This window comes from Somniosus microcephalus, chromosome 7 (assembly GCF_052327205.1).
Source record: "Somniosus microcephalus isolate GS21.2 chromosome 7, FLI_Smic_1.0, whole genome shotgun sequence".
Classification (NCBI taxonomy): Eukaryota; Metazoa; Chordata; class Chondrichthyes; order Squaliformes; family Somniosidae; genus Somniosus; species Somniosus microcephalus.
Genome location: NC_140993.1, coordinates 59,781,636 through 59,793,681, shown reverse-complemented (window position 1 = coordinate 59,793,681; position 12,046 = coordinate 59,781,636). Strand labels below are relative to the sequence as shown.

Sequence of the window (12,046 nt, the reverse complement as noted above, 5' to 3'; positions counted from 1 at the left end):
AAGAAAGGAGGGAGAGAGAAAACGGGGAACTACAAACCTGTTAGCCTCACATCAGTAGTTGGGAAAATGCTGGAATCTATTATAAAGGATGCAATAACTGGGCACTTAGAAACTAATAGTAAGATTGGGCAGAGTCAACATGGATTTATGAAAGGGAAATCCTGTTTGACAAACCTATTGGAGTTCTTTGAGGATGTAACGAGTGGAGTAGACAAAGGGGAACCGGTAGATGTGGTGTATCTGGATTTTCAGAAGGCCCTTCGATAAGGTCCCACACAAGAGGTTGGTGAACAAAATTAGGGCACATGGAATTGGGGGTAATATACTAGCATGGATTGAGAATTGGTTAACAGACAGGAAACAAAGAGTAGGGATAAACGGGCCTTTTTCAGGATGGCAGGCTGTGACTAGTGGGGTACCACAAGGATCGGTGCTTGGGCCCCAACTATTCACAATCTATATCAATGATTTGGAAGAGTGGTCTAAATGTAACATTTCCAAATTTGCTAATGATACAAAGCTAGGTGGCAGTGTCAGATGTGAAGAGGCTTCAAGGGGATCTTGACAGACTCAGTGAGTGGGCGAGAACATGGCAGATGGAATATAATGTGAAGTTATCCATTTTGGTAGAAAAAAAAGAGTATTTCCTTAATGGTGAAAGATTGGGGAATGCAGATGTTCAAAGGGACCTGGGTGTCCTTGTACATGAGTCACTGAAAATGAATGTGCAGGTGCAGCAAGCCATTAGGAAGGCAAATGGTATGCTGGCCTTCATTACAAGATGATTTGAGTACAGGAGTAAAGAAATCTTACTCCAATTATATAGGGCCTTGGTGAGACCACACCTGGTGTACAATTTTGGTCTCCTTACCTAAGGAAGGATATACTTGCCATAGAGGGAGTGCAACGAAGGTTCACGAGATTGATTCCTGGGATGGCGGGACTGTCGTATGAGAAGAGATTGAGTAAACTCGGCCTGTATTCTCTTGAATTCAGAAGAATGAGAGGGGATCTCATTGAAGCATGCAAAATTATTACAGGGCTTGATAGGGTGGATGCTGGGAGAATGTTTCCCTTGGCTGGGGAGTCTAGAACCAGGGGCCACAGCTTCAGGATAAAGGGTAGGCCAATCAGGACTGAGATGAGAAGATATTTCTTCACACAAAGGGTGGTGAATCTTTGGCATTCTCTTGGGGCAAGGTATTGACTTGGATAGAGACCTGGTTGGCAGATAGAAAGCAAAGAGTTGGAATAAACGGGTCTTTTTCTGAGTGGCAGGCAGTGACTAGTGGGGTACCGCAGGGATCGGTCCTTGGACCCCAGCTATTCACAATATATATTAATGATCTAGACAAGGGAACTAGATGTAATATCTCCAAATTTGCAGATGACACAAAGCTGGGTGGGCGTGTGTGCTGTGAGGAGGATGCCAAGAAACTACAGGATGATTTGGACAGGTTGGGTGATTGGGCAGAAGCATGGCAGATGCAATATAACATGGATAACTGTGAGGTTATCCACTTTGGTGTCAAAAACAGGAAGGCAGATTATTATCTGAATGGCAATAGATTGGGAGAAGGGGAAGTGCAACGAGACCTGGGTGTCCTTGTGCACCAGTCGCTGAAGGTAAGCATGCAGGTGCAGCAGGCGGTTAAGAAGGCAAATGGTATGTTGGCCTTCGTAGCGAGAGGGTTTGAGTACAGGAACAAGGATGTCTTGCTGCAGTTGTACAGGGCCTTGGTGAGACCACATCTTGAGTATTGTGTGCAGTTTTGGTCACCTTATCTGAGGAAGGATATTCTTGCCATGGAGGGAGTTCAGAGAAGATTCACGAGGCTGATACCTGGGATGGCAGGAATGATGTATGAGGAGAGATTGGGTCGATTGGGCTTGTACTCGCTGGAGTTTAGAAGAATGAGGGGATCTCTTTGAAGCTTATAAAATTCTGGCAGGACTGGACAGACTAGATGCAGGGAGGATGTTCCCAATGGTCGGGGAGTCGAGAACCAGGGGTCACAGTCTAAGGATAAGGGGTAAGCCATTTTGGACAGAAATGAGGAATTTCTTCACCCAGAGAGTGGTGAACCTGTGGAATTCTCTACCACAGAAGGCAGTAGAGGCCAAATCAGTAAATATATTCAAGAAGGAGTTGGATATATTCCTTAAGGCTAAAGGGATCAAGGGGTATGGGGAGAAAGCAGGGACCGGGTACTGAACTTGGATGATCAGCCGTGATCGCATTGAATGGCGGAGCAGGCTCGAGGGGACGAATGGCCTACTCCTGCTCCTATCTTCTATGTTTCTATATGTTTCAATAAGATCTCCTCTCATTCTTCTAAACTCCAATGAGTATAGACCCAACCTGCTCAACCTTTCTTCATAAGACAACCCCTTCATCTCCGGAATCAACCTCGTGAACCTTCTCTGAACTGCCTCCAATGCAAGTATATCCTTCCTTAAATAAGGAGACCAAAACTGTACGCAGTATTCCAGGTGTGGTCTCACCAATTCACCAAGTGCAGTTGTAACAGGACTTCCCTACTTTTATACGCCATTCCCTTTGCAATAACGGCCAACATTCCATTTGTCTTCCTAATTACTTGCATGCTAACTTTTTGTGATTCATGTACAAGGACCCCCAGATCCCTCTGTACCTCAGCATTTTGTAATCACTCCCCATCTAAATAATGGATAACCTCGCATTTTCCCACATTATACTCCATCTGCCAGATTTTTGCCTACTCACTTAGCCTATCTATATCCCTTTGGAGATTCTTTGCGTCCTCCACACAATTTGCTTTCCCACCTATCTTTGTATCATCAGCAAATTTGGCTAGATTACACTCAGTCCCTTCATCCAAGTAATTAATATAGATTGTAAATAGTTGAGGCCCCAGCACTGATCCCTGTGGCACCCCACTAGTTACAGTTTGCCAACCTGAAAATTACCCATTTATCCCGACTCTGTTTTCTGTTAGTTAGCCAAACCTGTATCCATGCTAATATATTACCCCCAACCCCGTGAGTTCTTGTGTAGTAACCTTTTATGTGGCACCTTATCAAATGCCTTCTGGAAATCCAAATACACGACACCTACTGGTTCCCCTTTATCCACCCTGTTTGTTACATCCTCAAAGAATTCCAGCAAATTTGTCAAACATGATTTCCCTTTAGTAAAACCATGCTGACTCTGCTTGACTATATTATGATTTTCTAAATGTCCTGCTACCACTTACTTAATGGTGGACTCCAGCATTTTCCCAATGACAGATGTTAGGCTAACTGGTCAATAGTTGCCTGCTTTCTGTCTCCCTCCTTTCTTAAATAGGGGTGTTATATTTGCGGTTTTACAGTCCACTGGGACCTCTCCAGAAACCAGGGAATTTTGGTAGATTACAACTAATGCATCCACTATCTCTGCAGCCACCTCTTTTAAGACTCTAGGATGCAGGCCATCGGGTCCAGGGGACTTGTCCACCTTTAGTCCCATTAGTTTACCTAGTACTTTTCTCTCTAGTGATGGTGATTGTTTTAAGTTTCCCCCCCCCTCCCCACCCCAATAGCCCCTTGATTATCCATTATTGGGATGCTTTTAGTGTCTTCTACCGTGAAGACCGATGCAAAATATTTGTTCAAAGTCTCTGCCATTTCCCTGTTTCCCATTATTAATTCCCCAGACTCATCCTCTAGGGGACCAATGTTTACTTTAGCTACTCTCTTCCTTTTTATATACCTGTAGAAGCTCTTACTGTCTGTTTTTATATTTCTGTGCAAAATTAAAGCACATGGGATTGGGGGTAATATACCGGCATGGATTGAAAATTGGTTAACAGACAGGAAACAGAAAGTAGGAATAAATGGGTCTTTTTCGGGGTGGCAGGCGGTGACTAGTGGGGTACCAGCTATTCACAATATATATCGATGATTTGGATGAGGGAACCAAATGTAATATTTCCAAGTTTGCTGACGACACGAAACTAGGTGGGATTGTGAGTTGTGAGGAGGATGTAAAGAGGCTTCAAGGCAATTTAGACAAGTTGAGTGAGTGGGCAAATACATGGCAGATGAAGTATAACATGGATAAATGTGAAGTTATCCACTTCGGTAGGAAAAACATAAAGGTAGAGTATTATTTAAATGATGATAGATTGGGATATGCTGATGTACACCATTCACTGAAAGCAAACATGCAGGTGTAGCAAGCAGTTAGGAAGGCAAATGGTATGTTGGCCTTCATTGCAAGAGGATTTGAGTATAGGAGCAAGAATGTCTTACTACAGTTGTACAGGGGCTTGGTGAGACCACACCTGGAGTACTGTGTGTAATTTTGTTCTCCTTACCTAAGAAAGGATATACTTGCGATAGAGGGAGTGCAGCGAAGGTTCACCAGACTGATTCCTGGGATGGCAGGACTGTCGTATGAGGAGAGATTGGGTCGACTAGGCCTGTATTCACTAGAGTTTAGAAGAATGAGCGGGGATCTCATTGAAACGTATAAAATTCTGACAGGGCTAGACAGACTGGATGCAGGGAGGATGTTTCCCCTGGGTGGGGGGTCTAGAACAAGGGGTCACAGTCTCACGATACGGGGTAGGACATTTAGGACTGAGATGAGGAGAAATTTCTTCACTCAGATGGTGGTGAACCTGTGGAATTCTCTACCACAGAAGGCTGTGGAGGCCAAGTCACTGAATATATTTAAGAAGGAGATAGATAGATTTCTAGACACACAAGGCATCAAGGGGTATGGGGAGAGAACGGGAATATGGTATTGAGATCGAGGATCAGCCATGATCATGTTGAATGGCGGAGCAGGCTCGAGGGGTTGAATGTCCTGTTCCTATTTTTCTATGTTTCTTGCTATCTTCTCTTTCGATCATTTTTTTAGTCGTCCTTTGCTGGTTTTTAAAATGTCCCAATCCTCTGGCCTTTCACTATTCTTCGCAACATTGCATGCTTTTGTTTTCAATTTGATACCATCCTTTACTTCCTTAGTTAGCCACAGATGATTCATCCTTCTCTTAAGAGTCTTTCTTTCTCACTGGAATATATCTTTGCTGAGAGTTATGAAATATCTCCTTAAATGTTTGCCACTGCTTTTCTACTGTCTTATCCTGTCAATCCACTTTAACCAAGCCTGCCTTAATACCTTTGTAATCACCTTTATTTAAGTTCAGGACACGAGTTTGAGACCTAGCTTTCTCACCCTCAAACTGAATTTGAAATTCTACCATGCTATGATCACTCTTCCCAAGAGGATCCTTCACTTCGAGATCATTAATTAATCCATCCTCGTTAGACATTACCAGATCTAAAATAGTCTTTTCCCTGGTTGGTTCCACAACGTATTGTTCCAAGAAACCATCCCGTATACACTCTAAGAACTCTTCCTCAAGTATACCTTTGCCAATTTGCTTTGTCCAATCAATATGAAGATTAAAATCTCCCATGATTATAGTTGTACCTTTCTACCTTTCTTACAAGCCTCTATTATTTCTTGATTTATACTCTGTCCTACAGTGTGGCTACTGTTTGGGGGCCTGTAGACCACTCCCACCAGTGACTTCTTACCCTTATTATTTCTTCTCTCCACCCAAACTGATTCTACATCTTGATCTTCTAGGCCAATAGCATTTCTCATTACTGCCCTGATCTCATCCCTTATTAACAGAGCTACACCACCTCCTTTTCCTTTCTGCCTATCCTTACGAAATGGCAAATACCCCTGAATATTCAGTTCCCAGCCTTGGTCACCTTGCAACCACGTCTCTGTAATGGCTACCAGATCATACCCATTTATTTCTATTTGTGCTGTCAAATCAACTATCTTGTTACGAATGCTGCGTGTGTTCTGATATAGAGCTTTTAATGTTGTCTTTTTACCATTTTTCCCTACTCTGGCCCCTCTTTCTGATGCACTCTTATGTGTATACTCCCTGTCCCTTCCTGTCACACTCTGGTTATCATTACCCCTATCGCTACCCTGCACTTTTGCCTTCTCATTTTTCTTTGACTTTTTTCATTTTCGCTCAGTGTATCCCTCCCTCCCACTATTTAGTTTAAAGCCCTATCTACAGCCCTAGTTATTCGATTCACCAGGACACTAGTCCCAGCAGGGTTCGAATGAAGCCCGTCTCGACGGAACAGCTCCCTCTTATCCCAGTACTGGTGCCAGTGACAGGATCGGACAAAGTCAACATGGATTTACAAAAGGTAAATCATGCTTGACTAATCTACTGGAAGTTTTTGAGGATGTAACTGGTAAAATAGATAAGGGAGAATCAGTGGATGTGGTGTATTTGGACTTTCATAAGGTTTTCAATAAGGTCCCACATAAGAGATTAGCGTGCAAAATTAAGGCACACGGGTTTGGGGGCAAGGTATTGACTTGGATAGAGAACTGGTTGGCGGACAGAAAGCAAAGAGTTGGAATAAACGGGTCGTTTTCCGAGTGGCAGGCAGTGACTAGTGGGGTACCGCAAGGATCGGTTCTAGGACCCCAGCTGTTCACAATATATATTAATGATCTGGACGAGGGAATTGGATGTAATATCTCCAAATTTGCAGACGACACAAAGCTGGGTGGGAGGGTAAGCTGTGAGGAGGATGTCGTGAAACTCCAGTACGATTTGGACAGGTTGGGTGATTGGGCAGAAACATGGCAAATGCACTATAATGTGGATAAATGTGAGGTTATCCACTTTGGTGGCAAAAACATGAAGGCAGATTATTATTTGAATGGCAATAGATTGGGAGAAGGGGAAGTGCAAAGAGACCTGGGTGTTATTGTGCAACAGTCGCTGAAGGTAAGCATGCAGGTGCAGCAGGCGGTTAAGAAGGCAAATGGTATGTTGGCCTTCGTGGCAAGAGGGTTCAAGTACAGGAACAAGGGTGTCTTGCTACAGTTGTACAGGGCCTTGGTGAGACCGCACCTTGAGTATTGTGTGCAGTTTTGGTCGCCTTACCTGAGGAAGGACGTTCTTGCCATGGAGGGAGTGCAGCGAAGATTCACCAGGCTGATACCTGGGATGGCAGGAATGACGTATGAGGAGAGATTGTGTCGATTGGGCTTATACTCACTGGAGTTTAGAAGATTGAGAGGGGATCTCATCGAAACCTATACAATTCTGTCAGGTCTGGACAGACTAGATGCAGGAAGGATGTTTCGGATGGCCGGGGAGTCCAGAACCAGGGGTCATAGTCTAAGGATAAGGGGTAAGCCATTTAGGACTGAAATTAGGAGGAATTTCTTCACCCAGAGAGTGGTGAACCTGTGGAATTCTGTCACAGAGGGTGGTGGAGGCCAGTTCATTAAATATATTCAAGAAAGAGTTGGATATATTTCTTGAGGATAAAGGGATCAAGGGATATGGGGAGAAGGCAGGGACAGGGTACTGAATTGAATGATCAGCCATGATCTCATATAATGGCGGAGCAGGCTCGAAGGGCCGAATGGCCTACTCCTGCTCCTATCTTCTATGTTTCTATGAATCGAAACCCATTTCTCCCACACCAACCTTTGAGCCACTCGTTCATCTCTCTGATCTTATTTACCCTATGCCAATTTGCACATGGCTCAGGTAGTAATCCAGAGATTATTACCTTTGTGGTTCTGCTTTTTAATTTAGCCCCTAGCTGCTCATACTCCCTCAGCACAACCTCTACTTGTTCTACCTATGTCATTGGTACCTACATGGACCACGACAACTGGATCCTCCCCTTCCCACTCCAAGTTCCTCTCCAGCCCAAAGGAGATGTCATTTACCCTGGCACTAGGCAGGCAACACAGCCTTCGGGACTCACGCTCTTGGCTACAAAGAACAGTGTCTATCCCCCTAACTATACTGTCCGCTACCACTACTACATTTCTTTTTGCTCCCCCCACTTGAATGGCTCCCTGTACCACGGTGCTGTGGTCAATTTGCTCATCCTCAATGCAGTCCCTGCTCTCGTCCACACAGGGAGTAAGAATCTTGTAACTGTTGGACAAGAGCAAGGGCTGAGGCTCCTCCACCACTACCTCCTGGGTCCCCATACCTGCCTTGCTCGTAGTCACACCCACCTGTCCCTGACCACGGACCAAATTTGAATTAATTAATCTAAGGGGTGTGACTGCCTCCTGGAACACAGCGTCCAGGTAATTCTCCCCCTCCTTGATGCGTCAGTGTTTGAAGCTCGGACTCCAGCTCATCAACACGGAGCTGAAGTTCCTCGATCAACCAATACTTACTGCAAATGTGGTCGTCGTGGACCTCAACGGTGTCCACCAGCTCCCACATGTTGCAGCAGTAACACATCACCTGCCCTTCCATCTCTAATGTATTTTATTTAATTAAGTGTTTAAGTTTTGAACGTTTAGTTTTTAATCCTGGCTCTTAATTTAAACCAATGCCAGAGAAATACTGACCAACCAATCCCTTTCCTGTGACGTCACTCCTTGTTTTTGTTGTCCAGTCTGCTGCCTCTGCTCTCGGACCTTTCTCTGCTACGCTGTTTATTTGCTCCGCCTCTGCTCTTGCTCCCGCTCAGGTCCGCTGCCTCTGCCTTTTCCCTGTGATGTCACCTTTTATTTTTCTCCGAATGCGGTTGGGGGGTTTCGCAGAGCCGAAATCCTGCTGGTTCTGTGTCCCCGCTCGTGCAGATTTTTAACTCCTGCTCTTCTGGAGGCTGACAAAGATAGAAGAAGAAGAAAGAAGCACCTCACTCACCAAACTCGCAGGCTTACACTCTGTTCCAAGCTGCACTCTGTGACAGCTGCACTCTAGCCTTCCTTATTTATACTACTGAGATTTATGAGTCAGCTCTCTGGCAGTTACAGAACCAGATTGGACCAGTTAATTAACTAACTAGCCCCTACCAAGGCAGACATTGGGTAACTCAGCACAGACTAGGGAGCAAAGCTTTAGAATATGTCATGGTCTGTATGGCTTAGTTTCACACCAGACGGTGCATGTACCAACTCAACCACTGGGACACTTGGACATGATGGTCCCGAAACTCAACAAGGGTTCCGCCAGTCTCCTGCCAGGTTACTATGGGAAACTGTAAGCTAGAATTGACCCCCTTCACTGAGGCATGCCCAGTATATGACCATGCCAAGTATTATCACTGTCTGAAAGGGTGGTAGAGGCAGAGACCCCCATCACATTTAATAAATACTTGGATATGCACTTGAAGTGCCATAACCTACAAGGCTACGGACCAAGTGCTGGAAAGTGGGATTAGAGTGGATAGCTTTTTGTCGTCTGGCACAGACAAGATGGGCCGAATGGCGGCCTCCTGTGCTGTAAATTTCTATGATTATTAACTATGCAGATTTTTACTAATGCAATCTTTCAAGCAAACATTTTAAGATTTGTAAATTAAATGAGGTTTGGCTGACATTGAGTCTTTTTGGGTCAATTTCTATTGACAATGACCCAGCTCCCTGACGAGTCAACCATTTTAGTATAGGAACCAAACAGATCAGGAAAGTTTTTTTTTCCGCTGGAAAATAGTTGGTTAAGGAGATGTTCAAATTATGAAATGTTTTATGAGGGTAAATAGGGAAGCCTACTTTCCACTGATTGGTGAATCGGTAGCAAGGGGACATAGACTCAGGATTATTAGAACATGGAACATTTTACCAAGGTGACTATTGAGGTACAGATTATAACATAATTTGAAGAGGAATTGGATAAGTATTTGGAAAGGAAGGATATAGAAGGATATGAGGAAGGATATAGAAGGATATGAGGAAAGGGTAAGGAAGTGGGATTAGATTAGCTAGAGCCAGTTAAAGAGCTAACACTAGCACAGGTGTGATGGGCCAAATAGTTTCCTTCTGTGCTATAAATTCTATGATGCTGCTGCTATCAATAACCTTTCTCTTCTCTTGCAGGGAAACCAATTCAGATCAAGCCCAGATTTTGATCGACTTCTGTAGGCGTCCCATCATTAAACCATCTTAACACCAACCAGGTGGCTGGGAAGAAGGGAGGGGACTTCCTTGGGACAGTTTGCCTACCTTGAGTGAAACTGTAAAGACAACCAGCAGACAACAGTTTGGCCTACAATTCCTACTATTGTTTTGCACAAGAATTTTCTGTGGAGTTTTTTCTTTCATGTAAGGACCCAGAATGTAGACCTGCAAGCAAAACCTTCAACGACTTCACAATTGCAAACCTAGCGGTGTTTACAAATCATCACCACCTGCCATCCACGGGGAATGAAAGTCATTGTATTTAAGCAAAGATTCTGGAATGAAATGGCCGCTCGGTCTCTGAACCTACGGGATGTGTTTGGGGTTTATTTTCCTGTCCCACACCAGTGGAGTAACATTTATAAATTGTGGTCTTTATATTCTCATAGATTCTCAGATTTTTTTTAATACTCAGCTGCCTCCAGTTTTACTAAATATTGTACAGTCTTGATTCTTGTTACTTTGTGATGTTCGTGGTGTGCGGTACTGGGAGCTTTACCTTGCCTAGGTGTGCTTGATGGGTAGTGTAGTGGGAGCTTTGCTCCACAGCAAACCCATAGTGTACCTGACTTGGGAGTTCTTGATGCTTACAATGGATGGAAAAGTGGAAAACGGTTCCATTCTCCAGTACTAACATCCTTTTACCTTGATGGACATTAAGTTTGACACAAAAAAAAATGAAACCCAAACCCAAGGCATTTCTAACTATCCTCTGAATCTGGGGATTAGTTTGCAGCTGTGAACTATCTTCCCTGAAGCTGTTTAGATACATTATTTATCTACTTGTGCAGTTTTTAATTACAGTAATGGTGATAGTTGATGAAGAGTGCATTTTGTTTGATATGTAGCGATGTCCATAAAAGGTTATTAACAATTTTCAATTTTTTTGTAACCTGGGTCTGTCATCAGTCTATATTTTAAGGCTGAGATACACTATATTATACACTGCCTTCATATGCAATATATTAGAATGGGCAACATTGCAAAGTGTTGCTGCTTGATGCTATGGAGCAGGAGTCTGCCCCACTCTACTCAGCAGCAATGCGCATGGTGGAGCCTGTGACATGGCAGAGCAAAGGAGAATGGAAAATCTGCGGGAGAGTCTCACCTGAGCAATCCCTGGCTCCTTTGAGCAGACGTTCACACCAAGTATTGGCAGAGTGGGTGCAGACACCACCAATCACCAACCTCGGCTGCCATGTGTCAGGCCAGGCGGACAAAGGAAAAAGCAGAATAATAGAGAACGGGGAGCTTACCTAGAGAAATACTTCACTGAGAAAGAAAAGGAAAGCTATTTTTTAAAGGAGTAGCTCACACCGGCTTGGTATATGTGTTAGGATAGAAATGGCCAATTTTATCTATTAAGAGGAATGATTTAATATATTTTATTCTTGCACTCTGCAAGAACTGTACATTAAAGATTTCAATATTTAAAAACTATTTTCAGTACTTCCGTACTGAGTTCCTAATTGTGCCCATACTGTCAAAAGCTTCTTGTACATTATGGGGCCAATAAGTAAGCTGACTTCACTGGATAACGAGATCAGCTCATTCACGCGATTTTATGACACTCAAGGCGCTTTGCAAATAACTTGCTGCATGTGCCCAGGCCAGAATATTGGGCGCCAGCAGCCACTAAAGGGCTGTTGGCTGTCCGTTATGCAGCGAGCAATTTTCGATGGGGAGAGGGACACAGAACGGAGGACAGGGGGAGGGAGGGGTGCACCTCGGGAATTTTTTTTAAGTGTATACATAGGGAATTAATGCAGCCTGCACTTCCGCGCCCATTCCAAACATGTGCTGTGTATCTGGAGCCCTTCTCAGGCAGTTTAGTCGCATTATGGGGCCTAAGTTGAATTCAAGTTGCAGGCCAGGCTGGGCCTTGGTGCGCAGGCTCCCAGACCTCTGCGCACATTAGAGTGAGCTGTGGTGTGTTGTGAGCCTCAGGCCTCCACACCTGATAATATAGGGTGTGGGCATCCATCATGCTTCAGCATAGAGCTTGGTCATATCTTTAATATTGTTTAGGGAAGAGGAACTGCTGGTTGGTGTGAAGGCGCAAAAATCGTGTGTATGCAGTGACAT

The 12,046-nt window shown here is 44.1% G+C and overlaps 1 protein-coding gene across 1 annotated transcript in view; it reads left to right on the top strand.

The window, feature by feature from the left end:
* The window catches only part of zc3h3 (zinc finger CCCH-type containing 3), a 311,770-nt gene extending 299,730 nt beyond the window's left edge, over positions 1 to 12,040 (top strand). The window contains exon 12 of the mRNA XM_085992499.1: positions 9,881 to 12,040. Coding sequence (XP_085848625.1) covers positions 9,881 to 9,912 — 32 coding nt within the window. The 3' untranslated portion in view covers positions 9,913 to 12,040. The remainder of the gene's footprint in view (positions 1 to 9,880) is intronic.
* The last annotated feature ends 6 nt before the right edge of the window (positions 12,041 to 12,046 follow it).